This window comes from Falco punctatus (assembly GCF_963210335.1).
Source record: "Falco punctatus genome assembly, chromosome: 2".
Lineage (NCBI taxonomy): Eukaryota > Metazoa > Chordata > Aves > Falconiformes > Falconidae > Falco > Falco punctatus.
The window spans coordinates 64,642,538-64,667,685 of record NC_137581.1 but is presented as its reverse complement, the minus strand read 5'-3'; the positions used below and the strand labels follow the sequence as shown (position 1 = coordinate 64,667,685).

General features: G+C 36.5%; 1 protein-coding gene across 9 annotated transcripts in view; it reads right to left on the bottom strand.

The window, feature by feature from the left end:
• ATP11A (ATPase phospholipid transporting 11A) overlaps positions 1–25,148 on the bottom strand; it is a 132,401-nt gene that overhangs the window by 34,544 nt on the left and 72,709 nt on the right. For all 9 annotated transcript variants that reach the window (XR_013926139.1, XM_080376049.1, XM_080376050.1 and 6 more), the window contains exons 3-13: positions 23,475–23,564; positions 22,252–22,332; positions 18,594–18,701; positions 14,619–14,747; positions 14,030–14,133; positions 11,151–11,201; positions 9,166–9,230; positions 7,356–7,437; positions 5,922–6,072; positions 4,531–4,728; positions 1,234–1,407 (exon numbers count right to left, since the gene is read on the bottom strand). Coding sequence is in view for 8 of the 9 variants with exons in the window: in XM_080376049.1 (XP_080232175.1) it covers positions 1,234–1,407; positions 4,531–4,728; positions 5,922–6,072; positions 7,356–7,437; positions 9,166–9,230; positions 11,151–11,201; positions 14,030–14,133; positions 14,619–14,747; positions 18,594–18,701; positions 22,252–22,332; positions 23,475–23,564 (1,233 nt within the window). In the remaining variant the exon portion in view is untranslated. The remainder of the gene's footprint in view (positions 1–1,233; positions 1,408–4,530; positions 4,729–5,921; positions 6,073–7,355; positions 7,438–9,165; positions 9,231–11,150; positions 11,202–14,029; positions 14,134–14,618; positions 14,748–18,593; positions 18,702–22,251; positions 22,333–23,474; positions 23,565–25,148) is intronic.

Below are 25,148 nucleotides of genomic sequence, written 5' to 3'. Positions count from 1 at the left end.
AGCTGCTAGGGCTACCAGCATTGCCACGCAACTAAAGCTGCTGGTGCCCAAAAAACCCAGTGTGCATCTCTGAGTGCCGAGATGTGGCTAAAGGTTTTTTTTCTTTACTTTTCCTTAACTTTAACCTGTATTAAACACTAATCAAGGTTCAATTTCAGGAGTTCTGTGTCCAGACAGAGGGCCATGGCACCTGGAGCACAAGTGTTAACAGGGTTTACAGATTTCAATTTCTTGTGCAGCTTGAACATCTCTCAGAGCTGTACAAAATATAGGAGTGTAGACGTTTTGGCAGCTGAAGTCAACAACTTCTCTTAAGTCTCAGATGGTTTCGTGATGACAGCTTCTGACACCACAAAGAGATTTTATTTCATGGATCCCTGGCTATGTTCTACCTGCATCTTTGTGTCTGAATCTTATTATTCTGTGCTGTTCAATACAAACTGTCTGAGTCACTGTAATTCCAAGATAGAAACAGAGCGTAGTATTTTGGGACCACATTCTGAGAGCCATGGGTGAGAGCCATAAAGCCGCTGAATTCCACCAACATATTTTAAGTAGCCTTGTTTTGCCATAGTGAAGGGTACGGACAAGGTATAATTTGAGAGAGTGTTGATTTTATTTAAAAATATATTGTCCTTTGGCTATGATTATCCTGCCCATTTACATCCCGCCCATCAGTTGACTGGTGAAGTCTCCTTAATCTTCAACTAACTTTGCTTTACACAGCAAAAAGCCACAGCACATACATGCTGTGTATACCATATTTCAGATGTGGCTATATTAAGTCACATTTAAAAGTAACTTAATTTTATTATAATCCTTTCTCTGGCCACATTTTCAGCCAGTGATAACTAAGTAAGTGTTTGCACTGAGAACTCATTTTCCCCTTGAGGAGTTTCCTACCTTGCTTTCCCTATTGTCGATAATGTTAAACAGAAATCAGCTACTATGTTTCTTTAGCTGTTAACCACAAGAAGTTCTATACTTTTTTGGGTTTTATTTAATTCATTTTTACAGCTGAAGTAAGTTGGGAAACTTCCTATTAAGCATTTACATCTTACTCTGAACTAGGAAAACAAAATGTCTATGTTGTGATACATTTCCTACAGTTACTTATTTTGATTAGTGAAATTCAAGGATGTCCTATGTTAAATATTGTCTTCATCAGCACAACAACAACTCAATTTTCATGTTTCACTGTAAAACCCAAAAACCTAGAAAAAGTCATCCTACCTTTCCACTTCCTCCTGGAGAAGAATCAATCATATCAATGCCTGTAGAATCATGGAGAACTTGGCCATTGCAGATAACGTGTGGTACATAAACATGCCCTTCAATGCAACATTCTATGAATTCCATGTTGTTTTCAGTTAACGTTCCCGTTTTATCTGTGAAGACATACTCAATCTGCAAATGAGCACAAATTAAAAACACCAGGAATATGAACAGAAATTTTCCACAGTCTCTTAACAAAACTGGTATTATTACTGGGTTACATCTTCTTTTACAAATCCTTATGCAGGCTTCTTCAGCAAAGGAAGTCAATATCTTTTGGGAGTCATATTCCACGGAAATGTGGGCCCTGAAAGATTTTTTTCATACAAGAGTATCAGCAAAGCTATCTTTTGCCTCATAACCCATATAAAATAATGTGTTTAACCTACTTTCACTCTTCTCTCAAGCCCCTTTCTGGTTTTTAATGTTTTTTCTTGCTGCAAGACAGCTATTTATGGAAACAAAAGGCACACAAATTCCTTTTCACAAGGATCATTATTTAACGTACGTGCCTGGATTTGGATCAGTTACTGTCAGAGGGTCCTTAGGGTAGTATCAGAATTCTCCACTACGTTAGTTTAAAGGATGAGGATTCTGAACTAATGGTCACATACAGTTATACACATGGGCACTGTTATTGCCCTGGAAACATTCTTTTTGTTTCAAAATTGAATTTTTCATTAATTTTATCTTCTACAATGAGCCCCAGCATTTAAGGATAACAACATCAAAAATAAATCCAAAATCTGAACTATAAACCAGAACAGCCAGATAGGCACAAGCTCGAATTTGGATATTGGATATAAATACTGTATACAGATCGTATGTACATATTTGATAAACTGAGAGTAATATGTAAGGTTAGGAATTAAACACGGGAAGTAAGGCAACTCTTTAGTATTCATCAGGTAGTTAACAAACTTCAACACTTATGAAGTGCATCAAACAAAACAAAAAACGACTTTTTGCTCTCAAGTCATAAAAGAAGTTATTAAATATGTTAACTTTCCTCCTAGACTCACTTTTCTAATATTCATTAATCTGAAAAGACAAGTTTCCAGATTTTCCAGTGGTTTGTTATCTGTGGACACAATACCCATATTCAACTTTTTTCGAAGTGAACAGGATTTATATGGAATTGTTTCATGTCAACTCCTACATTCAATTTCATAATACGTTTATAAAATATACAAAATGCTATCAAGCAAAGGTCTTTTGTTCATTCAGCGTGCTGCTCTGGGATCAACACCCTTTACATGAAAAGAGGAATAAAGCATGTATATCACTATGACAATATTTACTACAACCACAAATAAGAATTCACAATCAATGCCTTCATTAGAAATACAATGTATAATTTTTTTCAAAAATGTAAAAGCAAAATTCAGTTCATTTGATTGGTATGGAACATGCCAAGTACCGATGAGAGTCACATTCCAGGGACAGCACTTCAATTTAGTAGTAGTAAGTTATTTTTTATAACAGAATCACAGGATGGTTGAGCGTGGAGGGCACCTCCAGAGGTCATCTGGCCTAAAGCCCCTGCTCAAGCAGTGCCGCCAAGAGCTGGTTGCCCATGACCATGTCCTGTAAGGTTTTGGTTATCTCAAGGGAAGGAGACTCCACAGCCTGCCTGGGCGACTCCAGTCACTGTGACAGTAACATAGTGTTTCCTGATGTTCAGACAGACCCTCCTGTTTCAGGTTGTGTCCATTGCATTCAGTCTTGTCACTGGGCACCTCTGAAAAAAGCCTGGTTCCATCCTTTTTGCACCCTCCCTTCAGGTGTTTACATACATTGGGAAGATCTTCCCTGAACCTTCCCTTCGGCAGGCTGGACAGTCCTAGCTCTCTCAGCCTGTCCTCACATGAAAGCTGTTCCTGTCCCTTCACTATCTTTGTGGCCTTTCACTCCTTCCAGTAAGCACCTGTCTCTTGTACCGGGGAGCCCTGAACTCTCAGAATGACCGAATGGTTGGGGTTGGAAGGGACCTTGGAGATCATCTAGTCCAACTCCCTGCTAAAGCAGGTTCTCCTAGAGTAGGCTGCACAGAGTTGTGTCCAGGCAGGTTTTGAATGTCTCCAGAGAAGGAGGCTGCTCAGCCCCTCTGGGCAGCCTGTCCCAGGGCTCTGTCCCCCTCAAAGTAAAGAATTTCTTCCTCATATTCAGATAGAACTTACTGCGTACTTGACACAGTACTCTAGCTGTGGCCTCACCAGTGCAGAGCAGAGAAGGATCACCTCCCTCCACCTCCTGGAAATGCTCTGCCCAATGCAGACGAGGACACCATTTGCCTTCTTTGCCGTAAGGGCACGTTGATGGCTCATGTTTAACTTGTTGCCCAGCAAGACCCTCAGATCCTTTCCTGCCAAGCTGCTTTCCAGCTGGGTGGCTGCCAGAGCACACTGTGCCCAGTCACCCGGATCACTAATGATCAGGACTGGACCCAGTACTGAACCTGCTGTACACCGCTAGTTGCTGGCCTCCCACCACCCCTGGGGCTAGCCGTTCAACCAGCTTTCAGTTCACCTCATTGTCTGCTCAACCAGCCCATAATCCATCAGTTTGGGGATCGAGACAGTGCCAACTGTCTCCCACAAAAATAAAACACTTGGTACCATCTTTTATCCAAATAGGTATGTGCCCCTAAAAGCTTAATTACTAGTTTGGCTGGACAAAAATAAGGAAATATACCATCTTATTTGTTTATTTGAAAACCTGTGAAAACATTTTTCATTAACAGAGTGTCTAAATATTTTCTCAAAAAGTGATCCATGCGTATCTGTGTCAAAGTGATGATTTTCTTTACACAGAATATTAAACATAGACCTTCTTCTGGAAAATAAGAGTGACAGTCAATCATTTTACTGGATGAAACTTGTGTCTGTAGATTTGGTGTCAGTGTAGCCAAACAAAAGCGGTTTTTTTTCCATCTAACTTTTACTCTAAGGAAGGTAGGCGCTTATATAATCTCCTTCCATAGTTAACGGAGAGAAATCATTACCTTCCTAGAGTGTTTATCCTTTACCAATACAGTTATACTAACTCAATTCCATTGACTGGCTGAGAAATCAGAATTTTTTATTCTGAAAACCAGACCTCAAATTTTATTTTCACAATTAATCAGCACTAAAGAAAATGAACACAAATAATTCAATAAAAATGAACTGCAAAAAAAATAATTGAAGTTACAATTTTAAAATAAAAAAATATGGTAGAAACAACCAAAAAAGTCTATCATTCAATGAAACTTACTTGTCCCAACTCTTCATTGAGGTCAGAAGTATTCACCAGTGGTCCTTCACCTGTGTCCTCATCAAACATTTCCTCATCCCATGTAAGGAAATAAGAACCAAGAAATTTCTGCATTTCCACAGTGACATACATGGATACAGGAATAATGTAGTTGAAAAGAACCATGAATGCAAGGAAGTCTGTAAAAGCTCGAAGAAACTGCCAAAGAAACAAGATGAAAGTATTGATTTTTCATGTACCATCAAAAGCTGCAAAACGACTACATACATTTGCAAATTATTTTTTTCTAATGATTTTAAACAATAAGCAAAACCTTTTGACAGCTCACAGGCACAAATGTATACCTTCACAATTTATAACATCACAACTAACTTGGCATGAAGAAAAACTTTTTTATTCTAAATGTACGTTTTTCTTTACAGACATACAGGTGTAGAGTACAGTTACACATCATTGTTGTAAAGTTCTAGAGCAACTAATGAGAGTGGTGAGCACCTGTATGAGAACAAGAAAAACAATAAAATGTACATTCACAAATTACCAGAAAAATACACACAGTATAACTCATTCAAGGATTACCAAATTACATAATTTTAATGCAGCATTTCCATTAATAAAGGGTTTCCCTTCCTTCTCTCAGTACAAGTAGAATGTATGCACATAACCCGGCTCAATTTTTTCAGTGATGGAGACATGTCGGAGGTATAGGCAACCTACTGAGCAGGCAGTGTTACTGGTGGTATAGAAAGATATGTAACATGCCTGGCTAGTGTGCTCACCACGCGTTTAGGGTAAAGAAGGAAATTTTCCTCTAGCCTGATTGGGACGCTCTAGTGAAATAATGCTTTCTCTAGTGCTGTATTGAGTTCATTACTCTGGATCACCTTGGTATCCACTCTGGACAATGTCCTTGCTCCTGTAAGGACATCAGACACTAGCAACTCTTGCTGGTCTGTAGTTCTCATGACAGAGTTACAGAGCTATATGAAACTAAGGTTTTGAGGGGTACTCTTAAAGAGATTCCCTACAGTGGATTCTTTTGAACATATCTGTTACATGATTGCCAAGAGTTGTGGGATTCCTTTCAGTCCTGTATTTCTCTGCAAGAGGTCAGTTCTTTAGTAATTTGCATAAATGACAGGAAACTCCAGAACACTTTCATGATTCTTTTTATATTAAACCAGACTTTTTCTCATCAGCTAAATTCACACATACAACTTAAGTGCAAAAATTTAATACACAAGCTTTCTACAAACACACTGTCATCATTGTTAGCAAAAAAAAAGAAAGAATTTACGGTATGTAAGCAGGCTGTATATACTTTTCAGTAAAATTCTTATAAATTAAGGGGTTTAGTAAAACTTTTTTTGTCTTTTAATTTATTTCCATACCAAATTTCTTTTCCTTTCTGGCTCTGTTTTCTGATTATACCATGGCTCATCACGAAATGGTTCGCTCTGCCAGACATACTTCAGGACAGTGTTTATTAGTGCTTTACTGATGAGAATACAGAGGTATACAATAAGGAATACATTCATTGATCTAAAAAAAAAAAAAAAAAGCAAAATAAGAATTCCATTAGCACATAAACTATAGAGTTTATTAAAACATATTACACTTGTGCTTCAGCTTAAATTTGCTGTAAGTCTAACAATGCTGTGATGTTCAATAACTTTTCTACAGTGTTTTCCTAATGAAGAAAAAAATTACTGAGGACTATTTTCTATTTAAAATGTTAACAGCTATAATTGTTTCCAAAATGTGTGTGACACATTACCAAACCTAATATATTAGTGACAAAAAATAGCATAGATGGAATCACAACAGAATAACCGGGCTTGTAGCTGCAGACTTTTAATACCGTTCCTCTGAACCAATACAAAAACAGTCACCTAAGTACTTTCACAGAAATATAAATCTATCGAGAACACTTTGTTCTGTAGCTGTAATGGTTTAACTCTTTCTAGACAGATCTAAAAAAGGAAAGAACAAGAACACTTTCCATTTAAAATTGTATTTTCATTAATGATGGGCATGAACTAAAAGCCATAGGTTACACATCAATAACAACAGAAAGAGACACATAATCATTGCTCAGTCACTGCGAAAGAGAAAGGCTGTCAACTGGTCAGTACACCTTGCTTTGATCAATGACACCTTTTTCACAGGGCTGGATACCTTACTCAGAGCTGATGATTTCAGACAGCAGAGTAGGACTAGGAAATAGTTTTCTCTATTTTCAAAAAACATAAGCAAACAATGTCAGCCCTTTTCTCTAGGATAGTGGTGTCTTCCTTTCCCATCACATATATGCTTGTATGGAACTTTTAATTTTAGCTAAACCATAGAAAACCTGGGACAGACAGACTTTTTGTTACTGTAGTTGATGCAAAGCGAAGTGCATCAAAAAAGGTTACTTTTACTGAATTCAGGACTTAACTGCAATGAAAAGAAATGTTAGGATATTGAAGTGTATAATCTTGGAAAACTGTCAGTAGGTGTACTCTAACCAGGGAAAGAAAAGTCTTCTGAACGTCAAAACACATCATATCTTAAAAAGGTAAGCATTACATCAAGGGGGCTTTTTTAAATATTTAATAATAATTCAGTATTGAGAACCTCATTTGTATGGCATTATGAAACTGATTTTATACATAAAAAAATTATAAGCAAAAAAGAGCAAATTTTAAGTCCCTCTACCTCTTTTTTTTATTTAAAATCAACGAAACACACACTTCCAGGGAAAAAAAAAAAATAAAATCTCCTTTTATTCACCATTCAAATATGTAGTTTTCCACCCCCAAAATAAATATTAGAAGTTTTACTTTTCTACAGCAGATCGCTTCTGTGATTTTGCCTGGTAATTTAATGCCATCTTAGTTTCCATGCCAGTGTAGATAGCAACACCTGAAATTAGACAACTAGTTTTACTAAAGATTGCAAAGTACAATAATTTCATAAAAGCAGAATTCACTAGATTATTATACTCTGTTATTTCTTTAATTCTCTGTAGGCTGAAGAAAAAGAACAAAGATTTGGATGATATGCAAAAACTAGAAATGGCTTTAATATCTTGGTTCTTACAGGGAAATTTTAAGCCGCATTTACATCCCATTCCAGAGTCACAGTTCCCAATCACTACCATGTTGCTACGTATCAAAGCCAAACCTAAGCTGGGTTTTGAATAAGTCCCCTTGTGTTTTTAAGTTCTTTTTTTTGGCTTTAATTTTAGAATCTAAATCATACATTGTAAAAGAAAGTCCAGATAGGGCTAAACTACAGGATACATCCAAGCAGAATAAAAGGCAGCCAGTGATTTTGCTTGCTTCAGGAGAATTTAATAATTCATGAATAGAGTGATCTTTTGATTTCCCCACTTCCGGTTGATCACAAAGATAGGGACTAAACTTCAGAAGATTAAATACAACTAAAATACGATGGATTTGAAGTACTTATTAAACCAGCATACCTGTACATTACTAAAATAATTTAGGATAAGGATTGTGCTGTGGTAATGGAAACAACCACTCATACTATCTCTGCCTGATACAGAAGTTAAGAGAAATATTAAATGCGTCCTCTGAAATTTACAGAAATACTACAAACCAATTATATTAGTTCATATATTTTAGATTACAATTAAAAGCAAAGAGGGAAAGTTTATATTAATACATACTTTTCACACTTTCTTTTGAGAAAGAGTGGCAAGGATTTGGTACTTTAGGCTAAATAGATCACGGCCATCTATGATCTTCTTTCACGGGAGTATGGAAGTTGTGTATGATAAGAGGATGACTTAGACCAGGGGTCCTCAAGCTTTTTAAACTGGGGGGGCGGCATGCGGATGAAGTGGCAGGCCGTCATCTGCGGCTGCGTGGCCTGCTGGGGGTTGGGGGGTGCTGTGTGTCTGTAAATACCGGGGGCCAGACTGAGGACCCTGGGGGGCCATATCCGGCCCGCGGGCCGTAGTTTGAGGACCCCTGACTTAGATCCTTGTCCCTTTTATCACTAGCAAAGACTGTCTTGTTACAACGGAACTACTACTCCCACTAAGTTCTCTTGAAGAATTTCCAAAAACAGTACCTCAAGTTTATGCTTCCTATTTCTGCTAAAATATCAGAAATTTTCCATGGAACAAAGACAATTCATACACACAAAGTACGCTGGCTAACAGAAAGTCTAATTTTGATCAGGAACTGTTTAAGTGATTTTTAAAAAATTTATTTTTTATTCAGCCATATTTATATCTGGTTGGGGTATCTGTCTCTTTTGACAAATGAGCAAAACGGATTCAAAATTTTTCAACAGGCTCGTTAACTTTTTTGGGACAACCACCTTAATTCACAGCGCTTGTTCAAAAGCCATATATTTACATGAAGAAGTTGAGTCATCTTGAGTCATCTTCACTAACCCTTGAAGACTAAACAATAAAATCCCCCTCAAAAAATCTCTATAGTCATTGTACATCATTAATAGTTACTTTACTGCAATTATAGCAACAGTAAACCTTATAAAAAAGTTGTAAATCAAGTGTTTCAATAGAAATCATATGCTCAGTAATTGTAGGGTTGTAACCTTGTTTGATGTTTGCTTATTACTTCAGGGTCCGTTTAAATAATCAATAGAAATATTTACCAAAGATTTTTTCTGTATTCTTTAAAGTGGCTCCTCTAAGAAGCAGATTTTCGGATCCTAACGGCCTGCAAGAGGTAAGTATTAGAGAATACAAACATTTAGAGACAAACGGCAGACCTCAGTGGAAGCCACATCAACAGGGAATTTATATTAGAATATTTTTTTTGTGTAACAAAATTACTGTGCATTTTTAAAGCTTTTAAGTGAAAATTAAAAATATATAGAGATGCCTAAAAATAAGTTCCTAATTTCACAACTCAAATCTTAAAGCCATGCACCCGCTGCTTAAATACTCATTGTCCTAATTGTAAGGTGCTTATTTTTAAAAATATGGATTCAAGTCTTTTTTAGACTTTATATAAACTATAGTGTCCTGCATGTTAGAATTACTTAAGGCAAATACATCCTTACATTTTATTTTAAGTATAAATGGCATATAAGATAGTTTGATACTTACTATGCATTTCAAAGGATGAAGATGAATATAGGTAAAATAATTTATTGAGGAGTAGTGGAATTAATATAAGGATCCCCATGCAGTTTAAAATAATATTTTGGAACATGGTATGTAATACAAATCACCATATGAGTGCAAAACCAAGTACTACTTTATAGGCAGACATCACGCAAAAATTGTCAGACTCTTATCTATACAGCAATGGAAAAAAGTTCAGTATTTTTGAATGTTATTCAAAGTGTTCTTGTGGTATGAAACCCCTAAAAATAAAGGAAATCTAAACAAACAAACTCCCAGGGCCATAACTCTGATGTAAAACCTGAAACTAGTTCCATTTAAACCAGAAGGGTGATGTTATATGAATGATTTGGATTATAAGACATTATACTGTCATATAGTAAAAAAATAACAACTGCTTTAATAGACCTGGCCCAAGTAATACAAGTCTTAATGCCAGATCTTCATTTCATGTGTTACACATAGACCAACCTATTCCTCTTGAGATTAAAAAGATATTTTCTGCTTATTTTCCTTTCCTCTCCCACCAAAGTTCATATCCAACCAACTTTATTAGTCAAAAGACTCTTTAAAGTGAAAGCAGCAAAAAAGACAGTTTTCATAGCAGACTGTGATAGAAAATCATGTATGTAGACACATTGAGGTTAGGAAGGCACTTGGCCAGAATGGAGTAACTCCACACATGCTGGGGTCTAGGATATCACCCAAGCAAGAAGCTTTCCCTTCTATTGCTTTGCCTCTTGGTGGCAAGGGCCTGAACAAAATCAGGTCCAGCAAGTCTCTTCCCTGCTGGTAGACAGAAGATCCTAGGTAGAAAATACAGGAAGACTTGTGCCTGTTTTACTGCTTCATTTTTCTTCTCTATTTGCTGGACAAGGAATGTCCTGGGCTACAGACTGCTCCTGAAGCAGAAAGCACCGCACTTCCTTCAGGCTGAAACCTATTTGGCCAGGGACAGACCCTTCTAGGTGCCAGACCCAGGGTAACAGATCATTATCTCCTACACCACGTACAAAACACATTTCTCTGGATGTTATTTTCCTGAACACACATAACATTGTGGACATTGTAGACAAACGTACAAACAACCTTGGTAAAACTAAACATGATATTTGGCATGTCCAAACTCTTCATTTTCTAAGAAGAAAAATGAGAGAAATACACAAGTGATATTATTCATATTGTTTAGCACACTACCAAGGTCCCATGCTAATGGGGCAGTATTGTACAAGTACTGTCAAAATCCTATCAACATCATTTACAAACCAAATAAATGTCAAATAAAAACTGAAGTTGAATAAAGACATAAATATAAAATAAGATAAATCTATTGATTAAAAGATGAAAAACTTAAGATATATGAAACAACAGCCTGGAACCTTCTAAGAGAATAAATATTCTATCAGTAAGTCAGGGCAGCACAATGTTGGTGAACCAAAGGTACTTCTCATTATTGATACTTATTCAGTCCTGAAAATGTTTAAATGTGTAGAAACTGGATTTTTCTTACCTTGCAGTAGGCTCATTCCTATCATGGTAAACATTTATTCGACCAACAAATCTGCAAGGGAAATATACAAGTAGTTTAACAGCACTCCTCATTTGATTATTCTTATGCATATATGTCCCAATATTTCAGTTTTTTTCATGTACATTACAAGGGCATAGAATTCTCTCTACATACAGACATATATACTGCACATACATATTTAAAAACAAAGCAAAATATGCTCACTTTTTAAAATGTACATGGGAATAGATTATTTGAGAACTATTTTCTAGAAACTATTTATTACAGCTAGCAGTTTCCAATTGAACATGCTCTGATTATCCAGAACATAAACATATGTATATATCTAAAACATGTAAATAAAAAAATACACAGAAGAGTGAGTCAACGTAAAGTTTGCAAATAAAGAGATATAAGAGATTATGGAACTAGGAATAAAGCTTCTAAGTAGACCCATCAGCAAGAAATAACAAGAGCTCTTACTCCCTAAACTACCTGTGGCAAGCCAGCGCATTTACTATCCTTTACGAAACCTAGAACCTACAACTGAGTTAAAAACAAAAAACCCAAAAGCATAAAGCCAATAAGCAATTTTCCCTCTGAATATCTATCTCTAAGTACATGTTATCTGTATGTGGTGGGCTGACCCTGGAAAGCAACAAAGCACCCACTAGCTTCTTGTTCATTCCCTCCCCAGCAGGATAGGGGAGAGAACTGGACGAGCAAAAGCGAGATACAAGATGACAGTTTAACAAGTGAAGGAAAAAACTCAACTGACACAAAGGCAACCACTCACCATCGCCTGTAAGCAGACCGATGCCCAGCCAGTCTCCAAGCAACAGCTACTTTGGAAATACTACCCCCCGCCGCCGAACAATTTTACTGCCGAGCATGTCATTATATGGCACAGAATACTCCCCTGGTCACGGAGGTCAGCCACCCTGGCTGTGTCCACCCCCAGCCTCTTGCCCACCCCCAGCCTACTTGCTGGGGGGCAGAGTGAGAAACAGAGAAAGCCTTGACACTGTGCAAGCACTTTTCAGCAACAGCTAAAACACTGGTGTGTTATTAACAGTCACAAATCAAAAACACTAAAACACACGGGCTGCTGTGAAGGTTTACTCCATTCCAGTCAGACCCAGTACACTGTGTTTGCAATACCACTGTCCAAGTGGATAAACTCAAATCAAAAGGGATTAAGGCAGACATTAGCATTCTGGATGGCAGAGGAAACTATGGGAGGAGCTGGTGCATCTGTTACCCTGAAAGGGAACCTCTCAGGCTCAGAGAACTGGTGACCTGCCTGCTGAGAGTATATACAACACCGTAGAGCCACATCTAATAAGACTGTACAGTTTGTTATGTTTCATCATGATAGAAAATGACCATGTGCCTTTGGAAAGGATCACTACTGTAGTTTGTTAAAAAGTGCCAAGTAAAAATTAGCAAAGATAGAAACTGTCTACCAATAAGCATCCTCATTCACGTGTCAACAGTTGTCCCAACAAATTCCACTATCTACAATAGCATGAGCTTCAACTTCCAACCATTCACTTTGTGAGCCAGATATTTAAAAAAGGATCAAGTTATTCACAGGATTAGTCTTCTAAAGGATCCATTCTCTTGCAGATTTATAGGCCAGTTCCTTGGTCACTGAGACCAGGGAAGAGAGATACCTCCACAACTCAGAAATAAGCAATGTTTTCTCTGCATCTTCCAACAGTGTTTGCTGACAGAAAAAGTGCATTTTAGTTTGTTTTCTGTGTATTATTTCAGCTATTTTTACTACAGCAGGAACAAGTGTTTCCTCAATGGTATGTGGGGTTTTGTCCTTCATTATTTAGAAAGAAACTCGAAAAAAGGCTTCTAATGTTTTATCATTAAGTTATAGTGAAATTTTGTTCGGCACTGTTGTTAAATATTGAATATTGCATGACTCTAAACATTGCTAAAAAACTACAGCTATTTTTCTTCATGTTCTGGATGCTTAATTTTTAAATCTCTTGCTAATCATGATGGCTTCATGCTGTCATTAGCTAATATCTTAAAGCATGTGTGGTGAGGTTCATTGTTAACAATAACAGATGTAAATCCCTATTTCAAAGTGTCTTGACAATTTGAAATTTTTCTGGACAATTTCTTGTCAGATCTGATTAGAATGGCATTGGTTTTACCTTGTAATGTAGCTGATGTGGCTTGTATGTGATGTTACCTTGTAATGTGGCTTGTACCAGGAGTGGAAGTGTTTGCCCTTTCATTGTTGTTGACTTGTGCTTGCATTGTTAGTACTCAATCCATGGTTTCTTTGCAGGAATCTTTTTATGGCCACTTGACCATTTTGTGAGGGTTACTTTAGTTAAAACTAGATAGTACAACCCATAAATCCACTTAACCAGGCACACATAAACTGCAATACTTTGCAATATGCTGAAAGCACAGGAACAAGTGAGGGTGCCAATGGCAACCTCTCTGCATTGTAGAGCAACACCTCCTCCCCGGATACTCCACATAAACTCTACGTGGCATGGGACTGACATACAGAGTAAGAGTGCCAGCGTCAAGAAATATATTAAATGTTATTTAAGCTTAATTTCTTCCTTATTTTTTAGATTTAAAAAACCAACTAGAAATAGAAGTTCTAAAATTTTCATCACCCACCCCAGTGGATCATCTTCTGTGCTCCCCTTCGGAAACCACTGCACTAGAGCAGTCCAGCGAGCTACCTGCAGGAAAGGAGCATGGATGGAAGCCTAACCTGACTTCAAGCTCACTGTGGGGCCCACTCTAACCAGCCACATGCAGCCACTAGCTTTTCATTTTATTTTTATAATTTATTGTTAGGGTACCTTTAACGAAACAGGTAAGAATTATTTTCTTACTTATAAAGGTCAGGCTGAGGTTGTTCACATTCAATGGTAGCATGTAGTGCATCGATTTCTTGTTCATTGTGAAATGCCTTTGTATCTTGAACAGCATAGTAAGTCTGGAGTCAATAAAAAGGTGTAAATAAAATTTAGAAAGGAAGGACAGATACACAAGACATTAATCTTAACATATACTTCAGCTCAGCATGAAATAGATTTACTGACTTTTACACAAGAAATCATAGTTAAAATAAGATGCATCTTTAAATGCTCCTAATTGGGCATCTTTGCACATTATATGCAAGTATTTTGCAGTGTACTCAAATAAGGCCACCATGAAAGCATTTAAGTACAAAGAAGTTTGTGCATTATCTCTGTCATCTGCATGCCTGTACTGGACACAAACAAAATCACAACTAAATTAATTTTAAAGCTTCCCATAAAATAATGATATTTTTAGAAAAATGAAGTCAACTGGTGGAAACATAAACTACATAACTTGGTGTATCTGCTCAGACATATAAGCATGAAGTCATGTTGCAACCTGCATAAAAAATTAAAAGCAAACTTTGCCTTAAAAAGAAAATGTAGAACATTTAATTACTTTATGACTGGATTCACCATCCAAACTAGCTGTTGTAACAAAACATGTTCCATCTCCTCTACTACTTGATAGAAATATTAAGTCACATGGGAATGTTTCATCTTCTTTTACCATTACAATATCTCCAACCTAGGGAAAAAACACAACAAAATAAAATGCATTGATCATTTATGTAGCAGCCCAAATTTCAGATTTCAAAATCAAAACCTAGGTTCACTCAAACATTTTGAAAAATCATCAATCTTTATTTACACCAAGATTTTACCGTAGGAGCAGAGAACGACAGAAATCTATCTGAAAAACTGAATTACACCTCATTGAACATCTGAGGTCTACTGTGTACTAAATTTCCTCTCAGGATAACCATTTTGGCAAGTGCTGTCTTACTAAGTTTTGCAATGTTATTTGAGAGATGGAAGATACTATCCGCATTTTAAGACTAAATACAACAAAATATTGTTTCAAAAACAGCTAGAGATGTGAACTACTCTTGTTGGCTCTTGAGTATAAGCATCTAGCTCCAAATATTGTAATTAGAGATAGTTGAAAAAGCTAAGAATTCCAAGTCTGCCAATGAAAACCGGACACATTTTCAGCAGAATTTATGACTAGAAGCCCATCCTACTTTTATCCGTGTTTAAAGGTAAGCAAAGTAACTTTTATTCATGCAAACACAGGTACTATCTTACAGCATATTAAAGAGTGTCACAGAACAGTCAACCAACTATAAATTCAAAATATTACTTTAAACCATACATTTGAGAAAACCAGCCTTTGATACATTTTTGGAGGTAATTTTTTTCAAAGGAGAATATAAAAAAAAAACCAAACAAAACCAGAAAAGATCTATTACATGTTTTAAGAATGTTTTTCAAAGGAGTAGGGAAAAAAAAAAAAGAACAAAGAAAGAAAATATCTATTACATGTTTTAAGAATATCAACATTTCAATAAAAATCCCATCAAAACATGTAATTTTTGCAATTTTTCATGTAGCTCAACATCTGTTCAATATAATTTTATGTCATAATCCATTACTATAAGATTCAGCTTAATCATTTCTCTCATGATACACTTAAAAAAAGCTCAGTCCCAATATCCTTAGCAGTTGACAGTTAAGCAAAAGAGTCTGATAACAATTAACAATAGTAACATCTAAAAATAAAATTGTGACAACTTAGATAAGATTTATTAACATGTACTGAAGAATTAGGATTATGACAACAAAAAAGATTACACTTCTTGTAGATATGAAAAAGGTGCTTTTTAACCAACAGCAATGAAAAACTGCTGACTGTACATATGGCATAGAAGAATGCAAGTTGCTAAGCATACCTGCAACAATCAGGTATGAAAACTAATGGATACTTCAGTAAGTTATTTTCCATCTTTTGTGTAAATTATGGTGTCTTTTTGAAAATTATAAGATGTAGGGTTTACTAATTTTCAGTCTCTGAACAGAAATTAGAGATGTATTAAAACAGCATAATGACAATTGGATACTTCCTTTCTAGAGCAAAAAGGCTGCACTTTTAACCGATAATAAAAAGTTTTGGGCTGTTCAAATGGAGAAAGGGATTAATTTCCTCACGTATTTCCTTTTGATTAAATGACTTCTCATGTACCATTCTGCAGACTCAGGCAAGTGCATAGTGAGACAGAGAAGGGGTAGGTTTGGAACCAGAGGCAGTGAATGTCTCAGCTGGAGCCAGCCTGAACAACATACAGCCTTCACCCTGAAAAGCAGTGAACCTTAATGGACCAGACTACTATTCAAATTGCCTTATTCCTCCAAGACATGTTTTCAAGACAACCTGCCTTTTTGCCACAAAATCATTAATTATGAAAGGCTATATAAACTATAATAAAGCCCTCTAAGTGAGAACGTTACAAAACCACTCAAAACACTGTTAGGCAATTACCTTGAATGAACTGTCAGGTGACAGAGAATTCATCTATTCCTAGAACAAACTGTAGGAACATCACTTAACTTTTTGATTTTGCTAGCTCTCTTTACCACTGAAAACAACATTAATTTACTTACCAGCTACCTAAACCACAGTGATATTACTGCAAGTTTAACCACCTCTACAGATGCCATAAAAGGAAAAATCAGAATTCTTCAGAACATTGAATCTAGCAAAAGAGAAAGTCGGGAGGGCAGTTTAGCAAACAAACCCCTCCCGACAGAAGTTTCACTACAAGAATAAGGATAAAAAAAATGCCCACTGTGCCTAGAGTTTTTGAAGTTGCCACTGAAAACATTTACACATCAGAAAGTGAGTTTTTTAGTCCAACTTATAAAGACACAACAGTCCTCTTCCTTTGATTTTCACATATCATTGTATTGAATGATCCTTATTATTTTAGCAAGATTCTCTCTGTAAGCCACAGCATCCACATCGTCCTGCAAAAGCCAGGAACAATCTATAATACAACAGCCTATTAAAACAGAAGTTAATAATCTAAACACTATTCAAAAGAAAAAAAGGCAGGAAAAAGGAAAAAACCCAAACCAATTAAAAGTACTAGCAAAGAGCATCTTAATAAAATTTAAAAGGTGTTCTGACAACATTTGCCACTGTGCCAGCTACAGGTGCAAAGAGGATGGAGCCAGGCTTATTACAGTGGTGCTCAGTGACAGGACAAGAGGCAGTGGGCACAGCTTGAAACATGCGAGGCCTCACGTTGTTTTCACTACTAGGGTGACTGAGCACTGGCACAGGTTGCCCAGGGAGGCTGTGGAGTCCCCCTCCTTGGAGATACTCAAAACCTGTCTGGACATGGTTCTGGGCAACCAGCTCTGAGTGGCCCAGATGACCTGCAGATATGTCTGCAGCCTCAACCACTCTGTAATTCTATGAAAAAGAAATGTCTTCTTTCAGCAAGTCAAATGTCCACAGGCTTTAGGTGCAGAAGAATCTACCTTTATACTGTCTAGTATGTTTTCTTGTGTAATACAGCTTAGAGAATTTTACCCATTTACCCATACATACAGGTGTCTCTTTCCATGCAAATATTTCCTATGTCTGTCTCTCCTACCGTTTAATTGCTCAAAATACAGTCTCTGAAAGGCAAAGAATAGGGGCGAAATTGGGAAAATATGGGCAACAGACTAATTAATGGAATACAAATTCCAGTTATATGGTACTTGATTATTTTTATTTGGAATGTTTAACTGTTTAGTTACACACATGAAATACTCAGCAAGTGATGCCTTAACTTTTTTTTTTATTATTACTGGGAAGCCCTAGGCAGAAACTATCACACTGAAAGGGAAGGTCACAGCAGAAAGGCTATGAACTCTGTGAAGCCATTTATGCCCAAACAAGGCAGAGCAGAAAAAGATATCCCTAACAAAGATATCTGAAATAAGGAAATTCCAAACAAATATCCACCAAATTTGCTGAGTTCTAAAGAGAATAATGATGAAAAGTTAATCTGATTTAAAAAAAAAAAAAAAAAAAAAAAAGGCAGCAGCAGCAGAAATTAATTTCTGAAAATACCTTCAAAATACCAGGATGGGAATGTAGCAGCATTCAGAAGGCCGATGAAGAGATATGAAGGGTAATGAAGAAAGTATTCTGAATTTGTTGTATATGTAAGTGTTGGATACACAGGACAAACTCATAGCATTGACTATCATGATCAGGCTTAAATGCATTATTAATGTGCACAACCACAGAGCCAAAAATGGAGAAATGACAAAAGACAAATCACAAGTGAAATTTCAAGTTAAAAAATGGAAAATGAAAGGAACAGTCATGAGATGAGTTAATAACACAAAGATAAAAAAGAAATGTATCAAGCTTCTAAAAATATTTATTCAAAGGTGTTAAATTAAAAATTAGTATATTGTGGGCCTAATCTCCATTAAATGTAATAAAGGCTATGTCATCACCGCACTACATTTCTGTATAATTTGTTTTACAAGTGTGAAGCCTGACTCCTAAAATCTGTTAGAGTTAATTACTTACTCTTAATTTTCGGCTTTGCTTTCTAACCAGTTTACCATGTTGAATGAAATGAACAGGGCATTGGTTCATTGCATTGTCAGCTTTATGTCGAAGCCAATCTTCATAACCCTAGAAAACAGTGAAATGGAATGATGTAGTGATGCACATTTGGCTATAAAGACAAAGAACAGCTCTAGCTTGCAACAAAAAATTAAAAAGTTATCCTTGATCAAGATAACGAAATAAAGAGAAAATATTCTCACTAGAACAAGTGAAGTCGTGATACACGTCAGTAATACAGTCAAGTTGGACATATATGAAAAAGAATATTCACGGTTACAGTTAGTCAACAAAATTACATATTTTTAATGAAGACTTTTTGATGAATAGGGATGTTTACAATGTGTAGAACTATTTCTGGTGTTCAAGCAATCACCTCTTGCTCATGCTTTACTGACTTTTGAGCAAGTGCAAAATACTTATAGAAACAGTCGCTGAGAAGCTGAACGTGTATAAAATCCATTTGGGAAGACTAGGACTCCATTTTGAAACGTGATAAAGTGACAACATGACTGAAGGTGGTCATATTTCCTGACTGTCATACAATTATATCAGAATTTTTAACACTATATGCAATACATATAGTCCCAAAGAATTTTGTTTCAAGAGGCTTTGCAAGTAACCTATTTTGATTGCTCCATTATCATATGAATTTGTGTTTTATACAAACAATCAAAGTAAAGGACGAGGAATCTGCAACTTTCCATTCAAAAGGTGCTGCCACGCGATAAAGATTGGGACTCACAAAGACACCAGTGGTTAAGAGATGGAAAATACCACTTGTATTCCACAGCATTTTTATATCTAACTCTCCTGAGCACATTTGAAAACTCAATGTAGAACAAAAGTGTCACTACCTTGGATGCTCTTAGAGATAATCTGAGAACTCACAGAGTCTTTATAAATTTAGTGTAACATAGTTCCAGGGGCCTGTACAGCTCCTCAAGCAGGTCCCAAAGTCTACACCAGTTGCTGGGAGAAAGACTCAGGCTGACAGACAGAACTGCAGTACCAGGCACAGCATGTCACAATCCAGGCTTTGGTAGGGCACTATCAAACTACAGTAAGACTCCAACGAGTAACATTTTACATCTTAAGAGTGGGAAAGCCACACTTAAAATACTAGCTATTGCATGTATCACAACTTTTGCTCACCAGCAAAAGCTAAATTGTACTATAGAATATATTCATTGTGTATAGTTAGCACTGTAAAGAAATGGAAGCACTGCTTTCCGTAGTTTCTTTGAAAACTAATGAAGGAAAAGTCTGCATTTATCATAAAGACCGTGAAGGTAATCAGTTATCCTGTGAAGAGACAATCCAAATTACCCGCTGCTCTGGATCTGGCTGGGATGGAGTTAACTTCCTTTACAGCAGCTCATGTGCTGCTGTGCTTTTTACTTGCAGCTAAAACAGTGTTGGTTACACCCCAGTGTTCTGGCTACTGCTGAACAAGGCTTGCACCGCATCAAAGCTTTCTCTCCCCACACCAAAAACAGGTCCGTTGGCTGGGGGCGGGCAAGAGGCTGGGAGGGGGCACTGCCTGGATGGCAGATCCAAACTGACCAAGGGGATATTCCACACCATATGACATTGCGCTCAGCAAGAAAAGCTCAGGGAAAGCAGGTAGAAACAGGTCATTTTTGCTGATGGCATTTGTCCTTCTAAGCAAGCATTACACGTGCTGAGGCCCTGCTCTCCAGAAAGTAGCTGGACATCTGCCTGCCGATGAGAAATTGCAAATGAATTCCTCATTTTGCTTGGCTTGTGGTTTATGGTGATGAGCAAGCTGTCGCTTTCCCTATTAAAGTGTCACTAACGCGATATATAAGTCTTTTCACCTTCCCTCTGTTTTCCACAGGAAAGGGGAGTGAGCGAGAGGCTGGGTAGGTGTTTGACTGCAGGCCAGGGTCAACGCACCACGTCCTCATTTTTCTTAGTCACTGTTTTATCATCATAGTCCAGAGGCATGTGAGTAGTACAGACTCCCTTCTACAAGTTTTGAGCTAAAATGAGGAGTGCTCTGACCTAGAAACTGCCTTGATGTTCCAACTACTTCATGGGACCTTTTTCCCCAAAAGACAACATTTTCTTGAAGCATGACATGAGAGATCTTTCTTATGCCCATGAAAAGTGCTAACTCCTTCAACCGTCCCAGCAAAAGACACTTAAAGTCAAGCTGCTTACACAGATTATCATTTCACATGCACATTCCATTCACTGAATTGAAGGAAAGAAATGGCTGGTATGCAGACCCAGACATACAGTGAAGACTGAGTCATGAAAAGGAACTCATTGTGCCACTGAGTTCTTACACTGGTAGCTGTCCTGCAGGAACAAGTATCATTAAATTGGACTGAAGGCAAAAAGCCAAACACATAACAAAATCACTGTAAAGACCATTTATTTGTGTCTATTACTTCAGGAGCCCAGATTTTTAGAAACTACTCTGTAACTATGGTGAGATGTTACAGTAAAGGCAGAAGTGTTGTAGGCACCAGATGCAAAGTACTACTTATAAAATCACTTGCTAGTTCAAATTTAGTAAAAATTTTGATGAATTAACTTTGCACTAGCAAGGCTTAGGCCAGATCAGGTATCCTCTGTCCACCTGCAGCTGACCTGAAACTCACAGTCAACAAATTTGGCTCTGGCTAAATCAACAGAAGGGCAATCACGAGCTCATTTGATCATGTATCATTCCTGATACAGACTGAATTTGCAATATCAGAAGCTCTGATAACAAGCAGATCTGATTGTAATATCCCCATATGAATTAAAACATTCTATATTAATCTATATTAATTTTAAGATCTTAATATTGATATTAAGATCCCATCTACATTTACACACTCATGTCAGCTGTAGCACTGCAGCATTAGAGTAGCAAGCAAAAAGCTACCTTAATCTTTTGCTTTTGGTAGTACTACCTTGAAAGTAAAATAGCAAACCAATTCCATAACTGTATAATGTAATTCTATTAGGAACTTTTACATTTGATTATGTGGCAAGAACTAATTTCTAAAAAATACTTCAATTTTATGGATTAATCTGCACATTAAAAATGAGAGAATACAATAGCATCTGTTCAGTGTTAATCTGTAGAAAGCATTGCAGCTATCGTTATGAACTGTAGATTCAATCTACGTATACTGAAGACTTGAACCAAAATTATTTTTGTTATCTGTTTATACTGTAAAGGCTAAGGAAACCTCAAAGGTAAGAGCAGATTTATCTTCTAAGTTTTTCAGTCTTTATGACTGAAATTCATTTTCAGTCATTATGGAAAAACCTAACAGGATGTAGATAGCTGTTCAGAAACAAACAAAAGTCAAACTATGCTGAGTTAACACAACATGTAAATGATTCCTCAGAACACAAGGACATCAGAATTAGAAAATAATTCACAAGCTTGCGCTGAATTAGTAGACATCATCATAGAGCAACCAATACTACTTAAAGTGAAGAAACAAAAATAAAATTACTCTGTCAAAATTCATCGCAATCATTCTTTAGGCACTGCCCTAAGACAACCTAACACAAAAAGGCAGGGAAATTGAAATGCAAAACAAATAACAATGTTCTCTTTAGTTTTACTTTTGCTCACTAAATTACTCACCTGTTTGATAGCTGTTACAGTGATAACAAATAAAAGTGGAAGTCCACTTGTAACTGGACTGGTAGGTGTATCAATAATTAACTGCAAAAAAAGGATCAAGTATTTTCTGGTTACATTTTTGTGAAGGTAAGCACGCAATTTTTCAAGCAAGACGTTTCAAGTAATTATTTCACCAATATGCTACAAAGCACCAAGGAATTTTAATTAAAAAGAATGGTACTTTTAATATGGTTTTAAGAACATATATACTAAAACATTTGAAAAATTCCTATATGCTCTAAGATACAATACTCTATTTAGATCACATTAACATTCAGATATTAAAGTCTAGCAAAAATATTTGCTTGCCAAGATGTTAAGTAAGTACCAGACTGGAAAGCTGTGGCTTTGGAGGCAAAATTACTGAGCAGCATCAGAAATGAGCATGGCGCTGTTTTTACACATCTAACAATACAGCTGTTCTTATGCATGCAAGGGGTAAATCCTGAAATAGTGAGCTGTGGCTTCTGCAATTACAAAGAAAGAGGTAGAATCCAGAGAGGGAGTTCAAATCATAAGAAAATCTAAACTGTCCTGGGAATCTGCATAGCTTTTTTTTTTTACAGAATCTGGTGTGCAAAGTAATACAGCTTTTCACTTAGCTCAGTGAGATTTTTATTGTTTAACACATTTAAGTGATTGTGAAAGGTGCAGGAAGAAGAGACCTAGGAATTAGCGAACTAGTTTTCTGAGGTAATAATTACTGAAACAAATATTTGTGTATCACCCTAAGCAAGCCTTGTGTAAGCATCTGTATTTCTGTTTCTCTACAGGCTTTGATAACAGTGAGTTGGAAAGTTTCTGCAAGGCATCAATCTGTTATAAAATATTTAGCAAAACTAACAAAACTTTATAATCAGAATAATTTATAGCAATGGTTTTACTGATGTGGATATTTGTTTATTACAAAGTAAAAATATAAATTACACTCATTCTTTTCAATTTTATCAAGAGATGTCTTGCCATCAAACCAGGATGGTGTTAACTTCTCTTTAGGTTAGATTCACACTTACAACCTGGAAATGAAATAGAACTCCTTCTGTCACATCAACAGTGTAGAAGACTGTCCAGGCTCAACCATTTACCTCTGCAGTCACTAAACCCAGTGCATTTTTAAACCTTTTTCAACTCCTTTGTTTTTTAGGAGTAGTCCAGAAATTTGTTGAAAAATGGGGATAGCTTACCTGAACAAGGAAAATGATGAGAAAATAGAAGTTAGCTATTCTTCTGAATTGCTCAAACAAATTTTTCGGTACAAAGTTCCAAAATGTATACTGAAAACAAATGCACACGTTATGCGTGTTTGTGAGAGAAACAGTATTTGCATCCTGTGTTCTAAAACTCAAACAAATTCAACATTCACAATTCAAGATTAAATTAAACAAGAAGCAGGAGAATTTTTGTTACTTTAATAATTTACTGAAACAGAATCTTAAGTTGACAATCACGTATTCCTAGAATCACATCAATTTTCTGAACTGTGATAATCTTGGTACTAGCAACTGAAATAATTTTTGACTAGCAACAATGCTCATTCAGAGATTTAGCTACAGAACAATACATTTAAAGCCATTAATGATTTTTAAAAAAATCTTAATCACTTCAAACAGCACTTTTAATTCACTTCTGTTTTGCATGCATGACTTGATGAGGTAGGTGGCACTCTGGAAGTGAACTATGTAGTCATAGCAAGCTGACCAAATAGAAGCTGTCAACCCCTCTTCTGTTCCTTGGCTTGGATGCAAACATACTCCTCAAAATAAACTGTAGCAGTGATTAAGAGTAAATAGCTGCATATTTCTCTACTGATCTTACAAATTATCTAAAGTTTAATAAAGTGACACAAGAAACAACATATAAAAGTACAAACAGAAAAAGCAAAACCTTCAAAGGAAAAAGAATCATATATGCGCAAGAGAGAAAGGACCTTACATCATCTAGTCCCCCTGCCCTGCAGGATATTCAAACACACTCTTTACAGAGCTCGCTCTGTAACTCCAAAAAAAATTTGCAAGGACTGCTTATTGGAATGCATGTAAAAATGTGAGCTGGAACTGTGTGAAAAGGTACAAAAAATGGCTTGAGAGAACTAATACTGTATCATCTTATTATCCAAATTATCATTTGACACATAATAAAATGACAACTCCAATGTAACTTTCATTTCAAAGGAGATGGGCTAAGAAGCTTCTCCTAATTTATTTGCTCTGCTACAAATGTGCCTTGTCTCTTCTTGGCAGACTGCACTGACATTTGCCGATACACAAATTATGCAGTGAGTTAGACATCATCTGAATTTGGCCCTGAAAGCAATGACAGCCAGAATTGTAAAAGGAAAATACATCTATTACATCTGCAGATGAAAAGGATCCTTAAGAAGCATGCTTGAGTTGTACGTGAAACCACTATTACATCTTTTGACTTGTAGAGGGTTAAAGCCTGGAGATGTGTAAGCCATAGGAATGAAATGTTCTTTTCCTACCATGTGCCAAAAATCATTATTTATTCTAAACATGCCCAAAGTAAACTTATCCTGCTTAATAGTTAACTCAGTATTAAATCACCTGTGAGTAAGCCAAAACTCAGGCAGGCATACATGCAACAGCTGGAAAGTCAAGTGCTCTCATCTTGCAATCAGAATACTTTCCGCCAGACTGGAATGATGCCCAGCTACTTACCTTGGAATTTTGAAAGAGAACTGCTTAGACTTCATTATTTTTTCTTGCACAACAGTCCTGATCATTCAAAGCTGCTGTTGTGATATATGACAATATATCCTAATCTATAGTAAGTTTTAGATTTTCATCATTAACTTATCAGCCAAATTATCTCTGTTTTCTAATCTCATGCATTTAGTT